Here is a 25,167-nt window from a genome sequence, read left to right as displayed (position 1 = left end):
AAAGGGCTATGGTGATTCCCACAAGAATTAATTGATTTTAAGTACCTTTCTGTGAGTCCCTCTTCTGAAATAACATCTTGAGGTTTCTGGACTTGTCCTTTATCTGCCTCAGGAGGTGAGCAGACTGGTAACTTGATCTCATTTTCAGGTGGTGTGAATTCATGCTCAGAATGCTGGTCAGTCTGTTGGTTCCCAGCTTCATTCTCTAAACATTGAGAAGCATCCTTCTCCTCCATCCCCAGAATTGCCTTCAAGGAGCCACACTGGGCCTGGGGGCCTTGATTGGAGTGCCTCATTTGCAGAGCTGAGTCACAAGCTGGGCTAACTATCATTCTTGTAGTACCTGTTTCAGGGCTGCCTTTAAAGGGATGGCCCTCAGAAGAGTGAGTTTCTGACTCTATTTCAGTAAAAGAAACTTCACTTTTTGCTTTTGGAACTTTTTCTAACACTAGGCCAGGTTCTTGTAAGACACCTAACTGGAAGTCCTGCAAACCTAACTCTTGTTTGAAGCAATCAACCACAGAGTGTGTTAATAACCCACTGGGGGTTGGTAAATCCATAACATTTTCTGTTCTTGGGGTCTCCAAAATTCTTGAATCATCATGAGAACTGTCATCATCTTGGGGCCTCTTTTCATTCCTTGGCATGCTAGCACTGAGCTGCTTATTGCTTGCATTAGGAGAGCCTGGAATGTCCCCAGGTGGAGACGAAATTTCCTGGAAATGTCCAAGTTCTGGGTTGTTGTCCACTTTCTCAGTGCCAATAGAAGCATAGAGCTCATCATCTTTGGGCACCTTTCTGCTGGAGGGTATTTTTTGCTGCCGGCTTCCTGAAGCAGTCAGACCCTCTTGAGATAAAGGCACCTCTGTATGGATCTGGGAGATGATATAATATTCTTCACTCTTAGAAAGGGTGGTGTTTTCTAAAGGTTTTTTCTGCCCAGAAATGTCCAAAGGGAGACTTGAAACCAGTCCCTGCTTTCCTCCTCCCTGAAGCTTTTGATGCTCAAATGTAAATCCTGTATATTTCTCATCAGCTGCTTCAGACTTTTCTGTTTTATTTTCTTTTTGCAAGACACCAGATGCAATTCCATGCTTTTCCAAGTTGGTCTTTAGCAAGCTCTGTTTCAGGGTAGGGGCAGTTAAATCTAGTGACTTTTCTATGGCTGTACCTTCTTGAAAAGTTAACTTGTCTGGATTTGTTTGCCAAGAGGCAGTCTCTAAAGTCAAATCTTCCTCTTTACCTTTTGTGTCTACCCCTTGTCCAACATGAGTGGTGGAAATCATGATGTAATCTCCTCCTTGACCATGATGTAAATGCTTCTCTGTGCTTAGCTGCTCCATAGAGTCCTTTCCCATTGGACTCCATTCAAACCTACCTTTTTCTTGCAGTGTAAGCTGTGGACGGTCGGCACTCAATGCACCAAGGACAGATTTCTCAAATATTTTGCTGATATGTGCCTTGAAATCAGGAAATCCGGCCATTATGCTAGGCTGTCCCAAACTGCAGTTCTCACCGTGGGATGTGTCCTTAGGCACCTTGGAGGTATCTCCTACCTTCTCATTACCTTTCTTGGCATCCTCTCCTGAGACCTCCGCCATTTTCAGAGTATTTTCCCCAGAACTTCTTGCCTGGGACTTGAAGTTTCTCTCGTTTTGGATCTCTTTGGATTTAATTGCAGATATATCCTCCCTTGCCTGGGCAGGTTTCATTATAGGTGAAATGTAATCTGTAAATAAATTTGCAGAGTCCTCATAAGTGACCACAGACTCTCCTTCAGGACAGGAACTTTCACTGGAAACACCCGACTCTTTAATGGAATCAGTCGTTGTCTTGCTATCTTCTGATTTTCCTCCAACAGCACTGTTTATCTTGAGGTGAAGATTCTTAGGAGCTACCTCTACTGTCTGCCTGGATATCCCAGCAGTTGGCAGTTCTGGCTGCTGCCTGTCTGAGACCGTCTGACATGTTGAAGCACTCGAGACATTACTGACAATTCCACCCATTTCACTTTTGAGCCATGAGTCATTCTTGAAGCTGCCAGACTTCTGCCCAGCTTGGCAGAGACTACCTGAGACAAAGGTGGCTCCATTCTCCCCACCACTGGGAGCTGGCTCAACATCCACCTTAAGGCTGCATTCGGGCTGAAGGAAATCCTTGTTTGGAACAGCTTCTCCAAGCTCATGGGATACCAGACATGTAGCCAGGGTTCCTTGGGTAATGTCCTTTCCTCCCTCAGCAGATACACTTTCAAAATTCTCTTTGACATGGTCCTCCTGGGGGCTGATTTTGCTACTGAGTGACAGATGCCCTTGAATCTCCTGGCTTGAGGGGGCTGGAAGTTCAGTTTTCTCCCGTGTGTCCGGTAGAAGCTGACTGCTATTTGAAGTTTCATCAAGCACCTTCTCTGGGGCATCAGGAGGTATAATATGGAGTTTGTCAGTTGATGGAGCAGGCTGAATGTCGGCAGCAGCATTAATGGATGGTGGTGCACTTACATGACAAGGCAGAGCCCCAACCTCTTTTTCACTTGTGTTTTCTGTATTACCTAAGCTACTGAGCTGTGCATATATGTCAGCTGCCTGGGAAAACCCGTTTTCCTGGCATGTTTCTTCATGCTGAATGTCTGAGATCAAAGCACACTCCTTCTCCTGCTGGGGCTTGTCAGGCATCTGTCCAGTGCAACAGTTTTCTTCTGTTTTGACATTTGAGTTATCTTGAAGAGAGGAGTCTTTTAAATTGACCACAGTAGGAGAAGAAATACCAGAAGACTGGTCACCACTGCACTGTTTCTCTTGGTCCATCATTGGAGGCAACTTTTCTCTTGTTAGTGCTGATGAATCCAAATCTTTTGTTAAAGAACTGTCCAAAATTTTTTCCTTAGAATCATGCGCACCTGAACTTTGGATCCCATTCAAACTTTCTCCATACTGCATATGTTGGAATTCTGATATCGGACTTGGCTCCTGTTCACTACAAGGAGGAGGACAGCTCAAGTTTTCTTCAAGCTCTGTGGGTGGTAAGTTTTTTGGGACATCTTCAGTCCTGGTCTTCGTCCCCTCAAGACCATCTGGAGGAGTTTCTTTTCTATTTTCAAAGGGAGAGTTATTATCACTGGAGTTTGTTGAGACAGAAAATTCTGAACACAAGCAAGTCCCTGCTGATGGTTCAGGGTTTCCCAACAGAGTGCTTCTTGTGCTGTTGTTACTTGCAGATGATGCATTTCCCTGATGACTCTGCACTGGCCTCTGAGAATCTATTCCACTTTTTTTACTCAAGGTCTCATCAGCAGGATGATTTTTCACATCTGAGTTGAATTCCTCTCCAACTTCATTATTTGCAGGAGCCCTTACAGGTTCAACCATAGGTACCAGAAGATCCTCAGCATCCTTGTTACAAAGCATCTTAGTTGATTGGTTACCCTGTTTTTTATTTTCAGCTACCTGGGTTTCAGAATTAGCATCACCTCCTAGAGATACACACATTGTGGATTTCCCAGGTTCTGCCATAGGAATGGATCCTATTTCCCCTCCTTTGGGACCTTGAAGATTGTCTGGGAGCTCAGGTTTTAGCCCTGTAACCTCTAGAATAGTTTCCCTAGAAGTAATCTGTCCACCATCTTCATGTTGCTCAACTTGCTGGACATTACTGTCCCCACAATTCACAGGCAGTAGACCACCCATACCAAGAGCACAGTTTCCATCAGTCATCTTGTAGGCCAGGGAGCATAATCCTGAGGTTTCTGATTGACTTTCAGGCTGCTTCACCTCCATGAGATCTCTATCTTTGGGCAACTTTGGGCAATCTGAGTCTGGATGAGTCTCCGAATTTGCAGAGTTTGCTTCATTCACTACCTCATTGAGTCTGTCACTAGAATCGAGTGAGATCTTCTGCTCTGAAAACACAGGTTTTATGGAATTGGTATCCTGTACAGCAACTTCATTTTCTTGAGAGTTATTTCTTTGATTTTCTTCTTTAGTGCCATTTTGATTTTCAGCATCAACAAGTACTTGGCCTTCATTATTCAACTCCAGCTTTCCCCCCATGCTTTTATCTACATCACTTGGAGACACAATAGGGACTGCTCCTTGTATTCTCTCTGTTCTTCCTTCATTCAAGGGAACTTCTGTTTCACCTTTAGATATACAGACAGGATCTTCTTTAGCACTCATCTCAGGCTGTTTGCTCTCTCCCCTTAAATCTATATTCCCCAATACTCTTCCTACATCTGTCATGGGATATCCTTTTTCGGGGTCTGGAAGAGCTTCAGTAGCTGAAACAACCATAGTTTCTGTGCCTGAACAGTTGGGTCTCATTTCAGCAACAGTAGCAGCTGGATCTGGAGTATTCTCTGAACTCACACTGGAAATCAAATCTATTTCCTCTCTTTGGAAAATTACAGATTTAAGCCCATCTTTTTCAGCACTGATGTCTTGTTTATCAGATAATGTTTCCTGTGTCCCACTCTGAAGGAGATTTTGAACATCATTTATGGTAACAGATTCCCTTAAAGGATCTTTGATCTTTGGATCCAGGACAGGATTCTGGGGTAAATTTGGTAGGGGAAGATTAGTTGCTGTTGGCTTCTGATTGTATTCCAAAGGAGCATCATTTGACTTAGTTTCTAGGGCAGCTTCTACATCCTTAAAATCTTGGCAGTACGCATTGAGAACTTTGGAATCATCAGCCAAATTCTGAGGTTTTACAAGCACTTTGCTTTCCTCTCCATCTGATGTGCTTGGGGCCGTGTTATGTAGTAACAGGGTCTCCTGTTTCAACTGCAGACCAGCTACCCCATCTGTGTTATTTTCACCTCTCTGGGTTACAGCTGGGGCCTTCTGATTTGTTTGCAGGGGCTCTGGATTTTGCTGGGCCTCTTGAGTGGTAACATAATCACCAGCTTCTTTCCCAGGGGAGGAGGAGCTGCCATGTGGATCGCTCTTCCCAGACAGCTGTGCCACAGGTTTTAATGACTCCAATATCCTTGAATGTGTCCTTGGATCCCCTTGTAACAAGGTAATGTGATCAGAAGAGTCCCTGACCCCTTCCCCTGGTGCACTTTTTCCATCATCGACAGGAACAATAGTAGTGACCAGGCTGTTCTCCACACTGCTATCTGCCAGAGGGGCAAGTCCCACTTGGTCTTCCTCTGGAGTATCCAGCAGGGGCTCCCCTAGGTTACCGTCAAGAACGTGCCCATCTTTGCTGGCCAAGGCCTGATTTGTTTGGATAACATCTTGGATATGTTCTGCAAAAGGCATGGAGACAGGGATGCTGCTCCTTTGTGCTCCTTCAGCTGGATGGGATGAGGAATCAGACACTTTTTGTAGGAGAGTTCTCTGTCCAATCACCTCCAAAGACACTGCACTTGAGCTGGAGTTAGTTGCTCTCTCCACTGTGTAGCCGCTGGTGATTCCATGATTGATGCTGCCAACAATGGAAATGTTTCATTGGTTCATTATCATTGAGTATAGAACAGAGCAAACAAAATTCTCCACCCCAGCCAAAAAAAGCAACTAAGGTATCGGATATCAGGGTTATTCCTCCCATGCAATCAGACTTACTGTGGAGACAAGTTAATAATATGTTAATATTGGAAGGGTTCTTAGTGAGATAGTACAACCCTAATAAGTTTTATAGATGAACAAACCTGTTTAAGGTCACTGAGATCCTGGGGAAGATCAGGACAGGAACCCAGCTCACTTCATTCAGGAATCTTGACACTGTGTGACACTCCCTCTATCTTTAAAAATGTCCTCACCCTTTTACAATAAGCAATGCCAGAAATCTTGGCTGGGTTGTTCTGAGATATTTTATGCTAGTTAGCATAGCATGGAGAAGGGGATGGGAAGAGAATAAACATTGATTTATGCATGCTACTACGTATCAGGCACTGTGCTAAACCCTTTTACAAATATTATCTTATTTGATCCTCACTATAGTTCTGGAAGATAGGTGCTGTTATTATCCCCATTTTACAATTGAGGAAACTGAGGTAAATAAGTTAAGTCACATATCTGATAAATATCTGAACTTGGATTTAAACTCAGACTTCTAGATCCAGAATTCTATCCACTGTGCAACCAGCAGCCTTGCTGGGGAGGGAAAAAAAAACTTTACATACATACATACACACACACACACACACACACACACACACGCACAAACACACCCCAAAAAAAGAAAACATGAAAATCAGATTCAAACTTCAGAAATCAAACTATGAAAAACACAATTTCAGCTACAACTGCATGTCTGATATTCTCAAACATACATCTCATATGTTAGAAGAAAAATCCATGTGTATAAAATTCTGTTCGGACTAATGTCTGTTTGTGTGAGGGGCTAGTCTCTTTTCTGACACATACTGATAGTATGTTCCGAGGCCAGTCACTTTCCCTCTCCTATATCAGGAAATTTAAGACTAAATATTCACTGATTTTTACTGGGAGAGGGAGTCTCTGTACTGGGAATTCCCCATACCAGTAAAACTATAGTTACAGACCCCAAAAATTCTACATGTGCAATAAGTTTGGAAGAATTTATTATCCTCTTTTTTTTATAGATAAAGGATTTGAGATCTGCCAAGTAAAGCAGGCAGAACATTCAATGGGAGTCAGGAGACATGGCTCTGACATTTACTGGCTCTCTGACCAAAGAAAAACCACTTCCTCTCTGAACCTCATTTTTCTAATCTGGAAAATAATAATATTATGATAAAACATAAAAATATGATGAAGAAAGTACACTACAGTTCTTAAATCACTTTGAAATTTGAATTATCATTATCATAAATACTGACCAAGGTCATATAACTAGTAAATAGTAGAACCAAGACTCAAATACACTTATCAATCAGGGAGAAATTGTCCTGCAACTCAAAATTTTTGCCTGAGATAATCTATACAAATCTATACAATAGATCTGTCATTGAATTGTACTAATTTTAAAAAGTTTTTCAGCATATGCAATACCTTGACAATCTTTTAAAGCATTCCTTAAGACTATCCTATCAGATCAAACTGCTCTGGTTAAATCAGTTAGATTCAGTAGGAATATGTTTCCTCAAGCCCATTATGGGTTGCTGTCTCAAAAAAAAACACACCAGAAGAATTTGAGAAAATGAATTCTAAATCATCAGATCACAGCAGGGGAAAGGATGTTAAGGGTCATTAAGTCAGTCCAACCCTGTCAGTTCTCAGTTCTTCAGCTGAAGAAAACTCAGATACTGGTAAGTACCAAATTTGCTCTTTATAACATACTCAAATACATGTAGAGTGGCAATCCAGCCATGTTCGCATGGACAGATATTGAAAGTTCAAGTAATGGATATGTCAGTAGGGATCACTGACTAATGGTTCAAACTGGCTTTTTTTATTGGTCAAAGGACATACCAAGGAACAATGGACCATTTCTTAGCTACACAGTACAATACTGGAGTATCTACCAGCCAGAAAGATTTGAAGTTGCTCAGGTCTTTTGACTGTGGCAATCCCAACTGCAGTCATGGGTGTAAGTCTTTTATATAATAAGCACTATTAGCTATTTAATCACAGCACCATGGAATAATTACCTAATAGAGAATCTTTCAGTATAGGTAGTTTAGTGAAGTACCTACCTTCAAGAAACAGAAAGGCAGCCCAATAAGGTCCATCTAACCAGTCTGCATCAGGCAGGAAAATGTTGAGATCTAACCAACAACAACAGGGTGATGAAGTACTAATACATCTAAGCTGGGAAAACAATTCCATACCTAGAGAGTGGAGTAAGGAATGCAATAATTCAAAGCTGTGAAATAACTCCAATGTGCCTCAGAAAGTCACATAGGCTTCTGTGGTCTATTCTAATAAGCTCCCTTGTACTCCAATACAAGTACATATACTGATATCAGCTTCTTTTAGGTATCACCAGAGTGAAAATTGGCTTTGATGTTGCCGCTATCAAAATTGAAGAATTTTGGGCAACACAAATTATTGTTTTCTGTACATATATGAAAGTGATATTTAAGATATAAAAACTAATCTGTAAAATATGCCCAAATCTGAATAATGCTGTTTCTTTTTATGTATCATATTTCTATAATTACAGTATATCTAGTAGAAAAGAAAAAGACCTATAGGAGTAGGTATAGGGTTCTATACCCACCCCATGTGACCTTGAACAAAGTCATTTTCTTTATTAGTCATTAGCAATTTTTAATCCTTAATGTTCTACAATACTAGCATAGTTTGTCACAAGTATTGCTACCCATTATTTTTTTTTGGCAGGGGGGGGAGTGCTAAGGAAGACTGCATCTTCATCTGTCATTTTAACATTCTTTGTTGCAGCAATAAAATTGGGGAGGGGGAAAGGAGTTATAAAAAGAGAAAAGGAGGAAGAGAAAGGGAGGTTGAAATAATTACACCTAATATCTTATATTCTGAAATGACAATCAAAGGAAAAAGAACCCAGGGGAAGCTACCACCCTTCACAGGGGGCAAATACTTCCCAAACTATTTGAGAAATTTCTATTGACTGGGCCAAGAATTCTTAACCAGAGCTCCACAGACCTCCAAGGGCTCTATGGAGAGATTTAAGGGGTCAAGGAATTTTTAAAAATGTTTTGTATTGATTTCTTCTGTAATTATATATTTTTTAAAATTATGCAATTAAAAACAATATTTTGAGAATAATAAACTTCCCTGGACTGCCAGAGGAGACCAATTCACACAAAAAGGTTAAGAACTCTCTACTAGAGAGTCCCAATGGGACTCACAGCAATCAACAAGGTTTCCATGAAATTCATCCTTCCTATCTACAGTACTGTCTATTTACTAAGCATTTTTCTACAGATTAAATCATATTAATCTCAGCCCATAAATTTTCATTTTAACAAGTTTTGCAAATTTGATTACACCCTATTCATTAAACTAATGATTGAACAGTTGAGTGGTTCATGAGTGTAATTCAGAAATGGAGTATTCCCATTTAAGTCAGTTTTAACCAATAAATATCCAAATATAGCCTAGCCCATGAGATGTACAGACAATTAACTAAGCCAAATCACTACTCACTTACATTCCTATGCCAGAAATGCACTTTTAATTAGATAATAATTATAGTCAAGGTTGGCTTGACTAGGTTGAAAGGTTGATATGATGTAAACAAAGAACAAGGCTATAAATTAGTCCACCTAGAATCTTAAAAACTTATGCAATATCATCAGAGATTATCTGGATACAAACATGCCAGTAAATGGACAACTTTGAAAGAAAAGAGCCTACATTTTCATCCATGTGAGCTGGCTCCTGGCGATTTTCTTTTGTCTCAATAGCTATTTATGTCAAAGCTAGATTAAAAGCCACTCACTAGGAGCAAATTTGCCAGAGGGAAAATTTTTTTTCAAAACTAATCTGTTTAGGTCTGTGCATTAATTACAGTTCACAAAATGTTCTTTTATGCTTCTGTGATTTAGACTCGGTGTTCAAATTGGTAGGACATTATACAGAATAAAACTGAGCACTCTTGTAGACCGGGTAGACCTCACAATGGAAGGCATTCAGTCTTTACAATGGGTTCCCTTTCTGAATAAAGTCTGTGAGGATACAAGGACTAGACCACATCCTTCAAACTTTTTGCATGAAATCAGAATACCATTATATTAAGTGGAAGTAAGCCAGAAGTAAGCAAGGCCTTCCAGTAGCAAAAATAGACCAGTGGCGACATAGCCAATTTTTAGTTCAATTGTCAAAAGTGAGAGAAAGCCTCAAAACTATCCTGACTGGAAACAATGACAGAGAGGAATTCATTCCTAAAAGGGCTGATGACCCTCTAGGTTTCTTCAGAAATTTCTGACCTCCACTGCCCTCTTCCCAGAATGCCCCAGGTTTTCTCACCATAAATTCTCAACATATACATAAATAAGAAGTAGTAAGTAAACAAGCATGAATGTTCTCAACAAGTCTTCTAGGCTAGAATAAGATAAATGAAAATCATCGCTAGAATTAGCTCACATATGAGCTCATAATAAGTATATATGATATAGTAACAATATCCTACAAATTGGTTTCTTTTTTGGTTCATTTGAGTAACATAGTAGCAAAACTAGCATCATTTTTAAATAGATTTGGAAAGTACCTTAAAGTTTAAAGCCCTCATTTTCTAGAAGAGAAAATTAATTTAAAATAAGGGTTTTGGTTGATCTACAGCGGTGGTCCTCAAACTTTTTAAATAGGGGGCCAGTTCACTGTCCCTCAGACTGTTGGAGGGCCGGACTATAGTAAAAACAAAAGCTCACACTCTGTCTCTGCCCCTCAGCCCATTTGCCATAATCCAGAAGCTGCATAAACGTCCTCAGCGGGTCTCATGTGGGCAGCGGGCCATAGTTTGAGAACCCCTGGAAAGGTTACTGAATAACACTAGCACACACACACACACACACACACACACACACACACACATTCAAATACCACGTGTGAGGGGAGAGGGGGCAGGAAATCAGGGGCTGGACTACTTACTGATATAAGGAATTCCTAAATGAGGAAATTCCATCTACCAATGTATATTGGCACTTTATCTGTAACTTATCTTAGAAAGTTATCCTCTAGATTAGATATACATGACACAATCAATAATCAAGACCTATAGTAATCTCATATTTGATAAGCCCTCAAACTCCAGCTTTTGGATAAGAACTTTTTGACAAAAATTGCCGAGCAAACTGGAAAATAAGATGTCAGAAACTCGGTAGAACTATATCTCACACCCTATACCAAAATAAGATCAAAATGGGTACGCAATTTGGGCATAAAAGTTGATATGATAAGCAAAATTAAGAGAGCAAGAGATAATTTACCTATCAGATCTTTGGAGAAGGGAGGATTTATGACCAAAGAACTAGAGAACATTATGAAAGGCAAAATGGACAGCTTCAATTACATTAAATTAAAAAGATTTTTCACAAACAAAACCAACAGAAACAAGATTAAAAGGGAAGTACAAAGCTGGGAAAAAATCTTTGCAGCCAGAATTTCTGATAAAGGTCTAATTTTTAAAATATATAAAGAATTGTGTCAAAAAATGTGCAATGATCAACTATGAAAGACTTGGTTCTTCACAGTGGCTCTATGATCTAAGACAATCCCAATAGACTTTGGACAGAAAGTGCCATCTGCATCCAGAAAAAAGAACTATGAAGATTGAATGTAAATCAAAACATGTTATGTTCATTTTCTTTTTTCCGTTTTTTCCCTCTTTTGTGATTTTTTTCTATTGTTCTGATTTTTCTCTCCCAACTGGATTTATAAAGCAATATGTATTAAAAATTAATTAATTAATTAATTAAAAGAAAGTTGTCCTCTAGAGCAGAGTAGATGAGCACCTTGCTGAGAGTAGTAGCCAGGAGGTGTCACAAACAAGGATTCTAGGCCCCCTCAGCATCCACCATCTCAGGCTGCTGCTTTCATACCTGTGTATAGTAATAATAATAATAGCAACTTATAACTATAATTGCATTATAAGATTTAGAAGCACTTTGCATACATTTGAGCCAGGGCAGCTAAGTAGCAGAGTGACTAGGATGCCTGACCTTGGATTCAGGAAGACTCATCTTCCTGAGTTCAAATCCAGTTTTAGACACTTATCAGCTAGATGACCCTGAATAAGTCACTTTCATTATTTGCCTCAGTTTCTTCATCTGTAAAATGAACTGGAGAAGGAAAAGACAAACTAGTATCTCTGCCAAGAAAATCCCAAATGGGGTAATGAAGAGTCAGATATATTTGAATAACTAAGTGAACATATGAGCCTCATGCTAGAGGTATTATTACATGCATTTTACCAATGTGTACAGAGATATGATGATGATGGTGATGATGGTAATGATGGCAATGAACAACGACATTTATATAGTGATTACAATGAATGTACCAGGCGCTGAGTTAAGCATTTCATAATTTGATCCTTACAACAACCCAGGAGAAGAGAAAGAAATTATTATATCCAAATATAGAAGCATTTATTTTTTAAACTTTATTTTTCTTAAGGTTTTTTGGGGAAGGATCTATATCTTCTTGTGTAATATGACTTTTATGTAAATGTTTTTGGATAATTTCACATGTGCTTTTTCAAAGGAAGGGAGGAAGGGAGAGAATCTGAAACTTAAAGTTTTAAAAAGATGCTTTATGTGTAACTTTAAAAAAGAAAATATCAAAATAAAAAACTGTAAAAAATAACAACAACAACAACAACAACAGCAATCCTGGAAGATAAATGTCATTATCACCCCATTTTACAAATGGGGAAACTGAGACAAACCAACGTTAAATGACATGTCCAAGGTTACCCAGTTATTAAGTAGCTTGGTCAAAATCCAAATTTTCCCAACTCCAACAGATAAGACAGAACTACAGATTGTAGACACTAAAAATTGATTGAAGTAGTCTAGTAATACCTAAAACAAGTCTTTCTCTTGATCAAATAAAACTCATTTTAGTTTCTTAAAAATGTGAACTCATCCTTTGTAAATTATCTCTCCAGTTGGACAAGTTACCTGATCTTTTCTGTGGTTGTAATGGGGGCAATGAGCCTTCTTGATAGTAAATCTCAGGGTTTTTTAAATGAAATATAACTTTTTCATCCCTATAGAGTTCCTCTCAGTATAGACCTTCAACCACCAAAGCTGATAAACACCTTGTGGATAAGAAGTCAAAATAGCTTGGCCAGGGTCATATAGCCAGTAATCTACTATCAGAAAGACATGGATATAAATGTTTTTAGTTTTTGTTTTTATTTTAAGGTCAACCTCTCTACTACATCAAATTGCCTCTCACCTTGCACACAGTAGATATTTAATAAATATTTGCTGAATTTAATTGAATCCCCATACTCTAGATCTTTCTTTCTCTCTTCCTCCATCCTCTCTCCAAATTCAAATTTGTCTATCAAGTATCTTCATCACAGAAATTTACTAAGGAAATGAACCTAGCCCATTGAAAACCAGTTTGAACTAGGATAAAAGATGGCTGATAAATAGCTTAATGTACCTTCCAAAAATACAATCCAACAAGGGCTTTTAATTAGAATCTCAGAACTGAGATGGAACTTCAGAAATCGTATAACCCAAGGCTCTTAACCGGGGGTCCATAAACTTTCTATGGTTTTTCTTATGTTTTCTGACAACTGAATTTCAATAATAGCTGTTTTTCTTTGCAATCCTATGTAATTAATTTTATGCTTTTAAAAAACATTCTGATGAAGAGTCCATACCTTTCACTAGACTGACATAAAAGAGGTTAAAAATCCCCCATTTGTTCTAACTCCCTCATTTAACAGAGGGAGTAAGTAAGACCAAGATAGGTAAAGGGGTTTGTTCAAGGTCACACAGTTAGGGAGAAATTTGGGACTCACACTACATCTTTTGGTTCTCAAGTCATCTCTCCATTATATTCTTCAGCCCTTTTTTTTAACGATCAAAGAGTGGCTGGCATAAAAATTCAGATCTATTTTGGGATAGAAGATCATTTGAGTACCTTTCAAGTCAAACCATATACTGTAATATTGATTCTGCCTTGTAATAGAAATACCCTGAGATTTTTCATCTATTTGATCTGTCAAATCTTGAGAAGACTACATATAGACTCTTTACCACCCCCATTTGGGGTTTTCTTGGCGAAGATACTAGAATGGTTCACCATTTCCTTCTCCAAATCATTTCACAGATGAGAAAACTGAGGCTAAGTGGTTTGTTCAGGGTCACACAGCTAGTAAGTATCTGAGGCCTTCCTACCTCTAAGCCTAGTTCTGTATCCACTGTACCACCTATCTGCCCATATATATGCTATTTCTCTGCTTTTTTTTCCTAAGGATCTAGTTCAGAGATTAATTCCCAGAGGGTTGCTTAGTGTATGTTTTTGACTGGTTTTGACTGACAGGACAAATGTATATTTCAATTAATATACATCAGGGGTAGAAGCTATCTTTCCTAAAATAATTGTCAAAGGAAGGAAAAGAAATCTTGCTCTGTTGGTAGGGCCAAGAAGATTTCAGTGTGCTTAAAGTTAGAATGTAATATTTAATGGAGAGAGGAACTTCTGTGAAAATGCCTTCAAAAATCTTTACAAAGTGGATTCAATTAAAAATCCACAAGCTCTCATTTGTCTAAACTCTGCTCAGTCAGAGGATGTCTGGGGACTCTGCTGACCTTGGCAGCACTATGGAGCTCAGGGCCAGATTTTAAAATCCACTTTCAACTCACAGATACTCATGGGGGACAAACTGCCCAGCATTAATACAACCCATTTGAGAAGTCAAAGTTGAAATACCTGTTAATACTCAACAACTACATGGTAAGAGACCAAATAAAGAGATTTCATAGAGGAAATGGAATTTGAATTGCATGTTAGAATTCAACACACAATGGAGCTAGGAGGAAAACAATAGACATTTAAGGCACAAAGACATAGGGCAGAAAAGTATATAGATTGTTGTCATTTGTCTTTTTTTTTTTTTTTTTTCAGTTCTGACCTATTCTTCCCTGATCCCATTTGGGGTTTTCTTGATAAAGATACTGGAATGGTTTGCATTTCTTTCTCCAGCCCATTTTACAGATGAGGAACTGAGATAAACAGGATTAAGTGACATGCTCAGAGTCTCATCGCTAGTAAATGTCTGAGGTCAGATTTAACTCTTTTTCCCAGTCCACCCCCACCATCTGGCTTCTCTAAATAATAAAGTTTTATTTTAGCCAATGGTTTTAACTACCTCCTTCCTCGTCCTTTCCCCAAGAACAAATAAAGGAATCCAATGATTTAATTAATGACCAAGGATCAAAAAATCAACAAGAAAAAGGCAAAAGGTCTAAATAACCTAGAGCAAGATAGAGGCTAAACCGTAAGTCTCTGAATGGTTGAGGGGGAGGAAATGAAATCCCTTCAGCCCTGAAGAGGCCTTTGTAAGCAGCAAGAAAGGCAAGGGTAAATGGATTTCATGTGTATTTGTTGGTTCATAAAATCTAAGGTAGGAGTATCAGAACTGGATTTCTAGTTCATCTCCATTGTTTCTGACAAACTTTCTGAAGTATAGTCCTTTTTGCTTCCTGCCTCATGTTTATAATAAAAAAACACTCCTTTCTTATGAAAACAACTCAGTTTTTATTACATTTTTGTAGGAGTTATCAGGGGGTTAAGGCTTAGGGTGACTCAGTTTACCCATTAAATGTATGAGTAACATGTCCTCTAAATAAAAGGGCCATGAACTCAAACATATTAATTGGCTTTCTGCTATTGTGATGTCATAACCCAGTAGGGTGACCTCAAACATACCATTTTTCTCTGGGTCTTAATTTCTTCCTCTCTAAATCAATAGGATAGAGCTACCTCTAAGATGCCTGATGGCTCTAATATAATAGGATTCCTGTGATATTACTCCTGACCCCCCCCCCAAAAAAAAAAGAAAAGGAGAAAGAAAAAAGACTGGGTATTGTAATCTCTCTCAATGTGTGATTTCCTTGCTTCAATTTTAAAGGATTTTTTTTCACCAAGACACAACAAAGAAGCTTATAAAACAAAAACACAGAAAATATCAGTCAATATTTTGTAAGCTGTGAAATTATTATACTATCACAATTAAATTGCCTGATATAAATATTAAATTATATGGGGCAGCTAGTTAGCATAATAGAATGCTGATCCTAGAGTCAGGATCAATTAAGTTAAAATGTGGCCTCATATGACCCCTACACAAGTCACTCAGCCAGCCCAGTTTGCCTCAGTTTCTTCATTTGTAAAATGTACTGGATGGAAATGCAAACCACTCCAGTATCTTTGACAAGAAAAACCCAAATAGGTTGAACAACTAAATGACAACAACAAATATTAACTCTTAGGAGAGTAAAGTTTTTGATTGTTTTTTATGGAGGGGTATGGACATTAACAGAATAAGGTTAGTCAGAAGGGGAAAAGGCAGAGAGTCTTAAGATAAAATGGCATATGTATAAATATAAATATAATAGAAGATAACTTAGTATATAATATATAATATAATATTATAGTATAATATATATTAGTATATAATATATAATAGCATGTAAATATAATATAAAATAGTACATAAATATAATAGAAGATAGCTTAGTAGACTGAGACTACAAAAAATGTCCTCACAAAAAAAGACACTCACAATCTAATAGGAGGAACAATATACAAAAACTATGTGTTAACAAGCTACAAAAAGGATCTTTTAGAGTAGAATTGTGTGCCTGGCAAGAAAGGAAAAAGTCTCTCTGTACTCTTGTGCATTAGTCAAATCATATCATATGATATTTGGTTTGGTGTGCCTCATTTTACATTGATAAGTGGAAAATGTCCATTCAAGGGCAACCTGAATGGTGAAGGTTCATCTTATAAAAAAGTTCAGTTGATGGCATTGAGTAGATTTAGCTTACAAAAGAGAAGACTAGGAATAGGACATGGTCACTCCTTTCAAGAGTTTAAAATGCCTCTCAGCATGGAAAAGTATTTAGATTTGTACTAGCACCCAGGTGGCACCATAATACGGAGAGAGCTGTGCAAGGAGTCAGAAATACTTGAATTAAATCTAACTTCAGACACTTGCTATGTGACCCTGGGCAAGTCACTTAACCTCTTTGTCTCAGTTTCCTCATCTGTAAAATGGGGATAATCATAGCACCTGCCTCCCAGCATTGTTGTGAAGATCAAATGAGATATTTGTAAAGGCACAGTCCCTGGCAAATAGTCATTTAATAAATGCTCTTTTTCTGTTCTTCCTTCCTTCCTTCCTTCCTTCCTTCCTTCCTTCCTTCCTTCCTTCCTTCCTTCCTTCCTTCCCTTCTTCCTCCCTCCTTCCTTTTTTCCAGCTTAAGTGACTTGTCCAAGTTCAAAATGGTAGTAAGCATCAGGGGTAAATTTGAACCCAAATCCTCTAATTCCAAGAGACTGCACCACACTGACTTCTACTAACCCAGTTGGAGCCCTAAGAACAATCAAAATCGCAGGGAAGCTAAGAGACTAAGGAAGAAGACATATTGGGAACAAGGAGACAAATATTGTCCACAATACACAGGCAGTAATAAAAAGGGTGATGAATTGTTTTGCTCACACTAACTCATAAAAGAGTTCTACTAAGGTGTGTAAGACTCTCCACGGGCAGAGGGCATGGTGAAATCTCCTAACCTAAGGAAATGTTTGATCTTTGTTCTTCATACGGCTGGACTGTACTTAGTATTAAGAATGAGGGATTTTTGGCTCTCCTTCATCAGGATGAAGGTCATCATCATTGGGTTTGTTTTGTTGTTGTTGTTGTTATTGTTGTTGTTGTTTTGAACCAAGGATACTATGGGTACTAAGTCCTTACTCCTCAAATTACTCCCTGGAAGTAAGTTAGGGGCTTTTGGAACATTACAAGAAGTCTTTCAGGCCAGTGTCAGGCATATGACTATCTGTCCTCATAGAGTTTCATGGTGTGGAACAAAGGAAAAAGATTGGAATCTAAGAGATTGAGGATCAAATTCCAGCTCTGTTATTTACCACTGCTTGTGTGATCTTGGGCAAATAATATAATTTCTCTGGGTTTCAGTTTCCTTATCAATAAAACAAAAAAGGATAGCGTATATGACTCCTAAGGTCCCAATCACATTCCTGTGACCCAAAGTTTTCTAACTTACTTCCACAACATAGCAGACGCTGTGAGAATGGGGATCACCATTCATTCTGTGCCCCAACATGGAAATAATTAAGGAAATTGTTTAAAAGTTGATGATCACTGAATTTGTTTTCCCCTGTAGGTTAACAAAAAAGCCATATGAAAGGAACTATAACTCAACATGTAATGTGAGCATGCCCCCTATCATGCACTAAAAATAAAGGTAGTTTGGGGCAAAAGAAAAAGTCCTGAATTTGGAAACAGGAGGACCCCATGGTTAAGTTCATGGTCTACTTTATTTTTAACCTACCTAATTTTTTCCTTCACCACTATGAACCTCAGTTTCCTCACTTATCCAAAGGGAGATGATATGGTCACCTGGTCAAGTTCCCAGAATTATAATGGGAATGGCACTACGTCAGTTGTGAGGCTTTGGATAAGCCCGAACCAATGTTCTTGAAATGGAGATAATTCCAGTAGTACTACTATTCTTGCAGGAGTGTCTTGGGAACAAATGAGATCATGTTTCATAAAATACATTTTCTTTAGAATTATAAAGTACCTTATAAACTTTAATTCTCATCACCTTCCTTTTTCTTATAAACTTGAATAAAGAAAAAAAATCAAGTTCCTTACATAATATTTAGTGCAGTATTTTGTCATCCATCTCTAAATGGGAATATGTCAGCAAATAGATTAGTTGGGAATAAACTGGTTAAAGGTCAGAGACTCCTCAGTATATCACAAGTAGCTGTGTGGTCTTGAGGAAGTAACTTCCTATCTCTCTAGGTCTCAGTTTCTTCATCTGTAAAATGAAAATAATGGGGCTAAAATGGTTGCTAAAATCCTTGACCCCCTTTTTCAGGGGGCTTACAGAGGGCAAAGAACACTGAAGGGAAAACGAACTGAGACCAAGTAGGACATCTGAGAGTATAAAAAAATCACCACTCAAAAATCAAAATGTTTTTGAGACAGCTCCATTGAGAAAAACATCTCTTCTTTCCTGTATTCTCCTTAGACTTCCTTCTCAGGAGTAGGACAAAAAATGTCCTAGTAAAGCCTAAAAGAGAGATCCTCTGTTTTTTGTGGTTTTTTTTCCTAAGAGCAAAAAGGGGCATTTCTGTTTCAAGTGGGAATTTAAACAACCAGCTGAATGTTTCTTTGGCCTGTCCAGTCACTGTTGTTGAAAGGAGTTATGTAAAGGAATGAGCCCACTGCCAGTGGCTGAAACCGAGAGGGCTCGGCTGTTTGGAGCTCTTGGAACAGCTGCACGCCAGCCTGCAGCCTGCAAAAGGAGGCGAGCCGGGGAGCAGGCAAATGTTTCCCTCCCTCCAAGCTGAATTTCCTAAGCAGCTCTTCCCAAGTGCCCTCATTTGGGGCTCTGCTCAATGACAAGCCTGAAGCTGGCAGGCCGTTTGGATGAGATAACATCTCTTTTTCTGGCTCTCCAAACCAACTAAGGTTTTCGGACCGTTCTTTTCACTGCTGTGTCCTCAGTACTTCAGTGGGGCTGGAACTGGCTTCTCAAGTAACCTGTGCTTGTGACATCTGCAGCCGAATTGGAGAAGGGGAAAGGCCTACTTGGCCTCCCCTCTCCACCTGGGACTGCCCTGGCATCCAATCCAGTGCCAGCGTGAAGTGGGATAGAATTTCACCAATTTCTAGGCTTAGAGGCCCAGTTCTACAAGAATTTGTTTATTTCCTTAAGGTGAAGTCATTGAGCAAATAAGCTAAAAACAGACTAGAAATTAACTATTTTGATCGCCTTATTTTTGTTTGTCCAAATAGATGACTAGGTCAATGTAGAAAATTTCTAGTATGGACACTCCCTCTCCTATTTAAATCACAAATTCCTCTATAATTTATAGTCTAAGGGAGTTGTCTGGGGTTGCTCATGGTTGCATGGTTACTGGCCTGCTATCTGTTCCTCCAATAGCCTCTCCCTTTACAAATGGGAAAACATACCCAGTCATATAAGCTGATCAGAAGCTTGACTGAAAGTCATGTCTACTAACTCTGTGGAGCTGAGACCTTGGCTGGATATTTGGGATGGGAACGTTCAACTCTCTCTATCCAAAAAAAAGCAGTCACTAAATTATACTAGGAACCAATAAAGAAATTTGCAAATTTAAGAATTAAACATACTGCCTGCACCCACTATCCAGTATCTCCAAGGTAATTACATTTGGGCATCTCAATAACTGTTCAGTGTAGGGAACTATGTTCACTAGCTTCCAGATTAGCTAAAAGATACCTAGAGGCAGCTACTGAGCAGGGATCTCATTTTAAGTCAAACACTCACACCCCTTTTTTACTACCCTAGGTAGAAGCAAAAAAAAAAACAAAACAAAACAAAACAAAAAAACTTCACTGAAGGTTTAGAATTGCAATTATAGGCTCCCATACATGAACTGAGGATAATATATAATAAAATTGCATGTCATTCCTGCAGTGCACTGCAAGGATTAGTGTGTTAGTCTGAAAGTTTTTTAAAACTGGATCTTACCTATGTATCCATCTATTTTTTTCTGTGTTTTTAATAAAGGATATATATATATATATACATACATACATATCAGGAACCAAATGTTTGACTTTAAGGAACTTCTGGGATCATATTTACAATGTGACCTGCATAAGACAGGATAAAATATTGATTTCTAATCCTGGAAAATGCCTTAGAGAGTTAACTTGCCAAATGTTTCTGGCAGCTCTGGACAAGGTTGACTTTAACCCTTAGGGTGGGTGTGATTCAGAAACTATAGAAAGGTTTGGAGGTTTGCCAAATACCTTCCCCACCTGCTGGCTGCTGCCTGAAATTCCAATAGAAGGCAGCCTCCTCATTCTTTTAACTTTAAACTTTGACCGTGGTTGAATAGTCTTATTCCCAGGAATAGTCTTATTCCCAGGAGAGTAAAGCTATTATCAGTCATTTCCACTTTAGTGTGAATATTTTGAATGCCCCCTCATGATTAAGAGAAATAAGAAGATTTGGATATGTGATAAGAATGGGAAGATAGAAAGGGGAAATAACCCAAATTTTATTTGTTTTGAAATTTTTTCCATAGGCCAGTATGACTTCTTTGCATACTTCATTCATATTTGGATAGACAGAATATAAAATTTAGTGGGGAGGAGGGGGTCAGAAATCTGGGTTTAACTCCCTTCTCTATCAATTGTGATTTGTGGGCAAATTGGCCCCACTAAACTTCAATGCTTTTTATCTATAGAATGAGGGTGATAATAAGATTAGAACTGCCTATATCTGTTGGGAAGGGGCACAGCTGGATAGTATAGTAGAGCCTGGACTCAAGAAGCTCTGCGTGCAAATCCAGCCTCAGAATTTACTAGCTGTGAGACCCTGGACAAGTCCCTTAACCCTGACTTCCTTAGTTTCCTCATCTAGAAAATGAGTTGGAGAAAGAAATGACAAATTATTCTAGTATCTCTGCCAAGAAAACCTTAAAGGGGGTCACAAGGAGTTAGACGGGACTGAACAACCAAACAACAATAAAAGAGACTAGGTGAGTGAAACAAAGGGACTGATGTGACTTTTAAAAAGTTCAGGAGATATCATTTCTGGGTCATTAATCATTTCATTAGTAATATTAGCATTTTATTAATAAAAGAGAGCCAGTGACACTCTGGAATGCCAAAGACCAATCATGGTGGTAGGTTTACAATTCATGTGCCCTTGGAAGTGTGGGTGTTCTTGGGATGGTAACTAACTCTGATTGGTTAACAATTAATAAGAGAGAATAAATATTACAATGAGAGGTTGGACCTATGTAACTTTGATTATGACATTTAATTCTAAATTATCCTCAAGGAAATCTAGACATAGAATCTATATCCCCCACTCCACCCTGACCAGAAGAAAATGGGACAGGAATTTCACTTTAGATTAAATTCCTTATAAGATTGGATGGGGTAGCAATACCTAAATTAAGGAAAACTTTAGTCCTATCAACTATTATCAGTCCTATCCTTCAAAAGTTGAGCTTTAAAATGAGGACTTTAGAAAAAGGGGAAACTCCGGATGTCCCCAAATCATTGGTTATTAATAATCATTTCTTTCAGGTGCCAAAAAAGTTGCAGAAGTGGGATTAACAAGACTTGGCAATTTATTGGATATAGAAGCTGAAAGAGAGGGAAGAGTTTAAGAAGATGATGTGGTTTTACAACTAGGTGCCATCAACAGAAATGGGGAAGTTGGTGGAACAGGGGAAAGTAAGGAAATAAGGATTTATTAAGCACCTACCATCTGTCAGGCACCATGCTAAGCACTTTATAAATATTATCTCTTTTGCTAAATCATTTCTGGGACTAAGCCCACTATGAGGTATTCTCTCTCCCTCCTTCCCTCCCTCCTCATAGTGTCTTCCCTTAAATGGAATCTGTTAGTGTGCTACACTCTCTATGGATTTAATCTATCAGTTAATGGCAAGAACTCAAACTTCATGGCAAATTCCTTTAATGGATTCTTCTAAACTCCTTTTCTTGGTAATCCTATTGCTTTCCCAATATATTTCATACTTGCCATTCCTGGTACCTATTTTCTCTCTTTATTTTGTCTGTAACCTCTTTTAAATAAACCTACCTTTTGGCAAAATATATGTACGTACATATAGACACATGCATACACACACACATATAAAATTTCATTTGATCCTCACAGTGGATAGAGCACCAGCCTCAAGGGTGGAGGACCTGAGTTCAAATTTGACCTCAGACATTCAACACTTCCTAGTTGTGTGACCCGGGTAAGTTACTGAGCCCAATTACCTCAACAAACAAACTTATTTTACTATAGAGTGAAGGAAAAAGTAAGAATTGAATCAAATCTAGCCTGAGACATTCACTACTTATATTTGATTTTGTCAACTTCAGTTTCCTCATCTGTAAAATGAGGATAATAAAAATAGTACCTGGGTAGCCAGATAGTAGATAAAGTACCAGGTCTAAAATCAGGAAGATCTGAGTTAAAAATCCAGCCTCTGACACTTAGCAGCTGTGGGTCATTTTATCCCACTTGCCTCAGTTTCCTCATCTGAAAAATGAGTGGAGAAGGAAATTACAGACCACTCCAGTATCTTTGCCAAGAAAACCCCAAATGGAATTACAGCATCAGACATGACTGAAAATGTCTCAACAACAAATAGGATCTACTTCACAGGGTTATTGGGAGGACCAATTTGTAAAGTGCTATCTAAATGCTAACTGTTGTTGATGCTGTTTGTTGTTACTTAGCAACTAAAGATCCAAAAGACAGGTTACTAGTGTAAAGCTAATAAGATTATTATAATTAGGCTATTTAAAATGGATTTCCAAAAAAAAAAAAAAAAGGGGGGGGTGACTTGCTCTTCATAAAAAGAGAGATCTACTGCACACTGAGACCTCAAAAAAGTAGTTAATTGACTGGACAAGGCATTGGCCCATCTTAAAGGCTATTTTGAGGGATTTGGAAAATGCACTGCTATAGAGACTTGCTATGCCCACTGTTAGACTTTATTAATCAATTTTAATTTATTTTATTTTTTAAATACAGATCCCTCATAGAAGCATCATGTATGTGTGTGTTATACAAAAAATTTTTCTCCAACTGGCACCAAAAGACAGCTGTTCTTAAGGACAACAAGTCACGCCAAAGAGCACTTTGGGAGTGTTTACTTCCTGTTGGGATGTTGGTGAGTCAGCCACCGAACAGGGAGGGGTGAAGGCTTCATCTCATCCCATCCTATCCTGACACATCCTGGCATGTCAGGAGTATGGGCGTGGAGCAGACAGAGCCTTTACAAGAGTGTCAGGGAGTGGTAGAAATGAGCAGCTTAAAAATGCTGGGTGTTTATAAAAAGCTTCTCCTGGTCCATCAGGCAAGACTTGCTATTTCATAACCCAGATCACATTTTGGGGTTTCTTTTGGAGGGGGCGGTAGAAGAGGATTGTTTGTTTTGTTCTTGCTAAGACAAAGAAATTTCACTTATAGACTGTCTCCTCATAATAGATTGAATGTACACATTTTTAATTCAATTATATATTAAGCACCTATTCTATGCCAGGCACTGGACTAAACATGTAGGTCACCATGCAAATGGTTTGGGAAACATTCTTTCTTTTGTTTTCCTCTTATTGTTTCCTCAAGTCATTTTGTGGGTTTTTTTATCTTTCTTTTCTTTGCTCTTAAATTGCTGCTACCCAAAACACCAAAGTATTTTTAATTATAAATAAAAATTCTTCTATAAGAAATCATGATGATGATTTTAATAAGCATATCCATCATTATTCCTGGAGCTAAACAGAATCTAGAAAGTCATGATGATGATTTTAAGAAGCATTTCTGCCATGATTATTCGGGGAGCTAAGCAGAACCTACAAATTACAATTAAAAGTTGACAGAGTCCGTCATTAACCATAACAGTACCCCATAAATAGACTGGAAGCGGAGCTAACAAGATAAGGAGCATTCTCTACCTCCAGGGGACCAATGACATCTACTTTGGAATGGCAGAGCTGAGAGAGAGTTCACTTTCCAGATGATGACATGAAGAATCAGGCTGAGTCACCCAACCCCTTACCCCCACCCCCATCCCTCGAAGGTCACTCAGCTAGCTGGTGACAGAAGGCTGGCTTCCTGGCACCCGATCCAATTCTCCGTCTGGATTCTGCTACATAGAAACATCTGTTGATAAACAAAGTTATCAGCACACCGACATGTTGGCACACTGAAAAGTCATTATGATTCTATTTCAGGACAAAGAAAGAAATAGCCACCCAATACTGGAATTGCTGATATCCTAGCATTCAGGACATTTTAAGGCAGGAAATAATGGATCTGTCTCTTAAGGACTGGTGATAAGTAATATTATCTTTCCTTTGCAAAGAACACTGACCTACCATTGGTTTTGATTCTGTTTTACAAAAATCAGAAGGAGTTGGAGTTGATCCACCCACAAAGTGCCACCTTATGATAAATTGCATGACAGCTGCCTGGGGCTGGACAGGAAGTCCAGCTAGGATGAGTCCCCAAACAGCATCTAACACCGATATAGAATATTATTGCTTTCTTTGCAACCCCCCTATATAGCACAACTATTTTTATCTCTTTTACAGAGAGGGAAACGGAGGCCCAGAGAGATTAAATTACTTGCCCAAATTGGTAAAACAGTTATTAAGTGACAAAACCATAACATAGACCCAGTTTTTGTGGCTGTAAATCCTTGCTTTTCTCTCTATACCACAGCCACCGGCAATGTTTGGTTTAATTACCTACTAAGAAATAGAGAATAAGGAGACAGCAGATGGCACAGTGGATAGAGCCCTGGTCCTGAGGTCAGGAGGACCTGAGTTCAAATCTAGCCTCGGACACTTAATACTTCCTGACTGTGTGATCTCCTAGCTTGTGTTAAGCAATTCACTTAACCCCAGTTGTCGCAGGAAAAAAAATGGGGAGTAAACATTTTAAGCACCTATTAGATGTGCCAGATACTAGACTAATAACTTTATAAATATCTCATCTGATGATCATAACAA

At 38.6% G+C, this 25,167-nt stretch overlaps 1 protein-coding gene across 6 annotated transcripts in view; it reads right to left on the bottom strand.

Annotated features, from left to right (window-relative positions):
- TACC2 (transforming acidic coiled-coil containing protein 2) overlaps positions 1-25,167 on the bottom strand; it is a 306,311-nt gene that overhangs the window by 215,529 nt on the left and 65,615 nt on the right. For all 6 annotated transcript variants that reach the window (XM_074295773.1, XM_074295778.1, XM_074295774.1 and 3 more), the window contains one exon: positions 46-5,427. In XM_074295773.1, coding sequence (XP_074151874.1) covers positions 46-5,427 — 5,382 coding nt within the window. The remainder of the gene's footprint in view (positions 1-45; positions 5,428-25,167) is intronic.

This window comes from Sminthopsis crassicaudata, chromosome 2 (assembly GCF_048593235.1).
Source record: "Sminthopsis crassicaudata isolate SCR6 chromosome 2, ASM4859323v1, whole genome shotgun sequence".
Lineage (NCBI taxonomy): Eukaryota > Metazoa > Chordata > Mammalia > Dasyuromorphia > Dasyuridae > Sminthopsis > Sminthopsis crassicaudata.
Note: the sequence above shows the minus strand (reverse complement) of the source record. Positions and strands in the feature narration are given on the sequence as shown.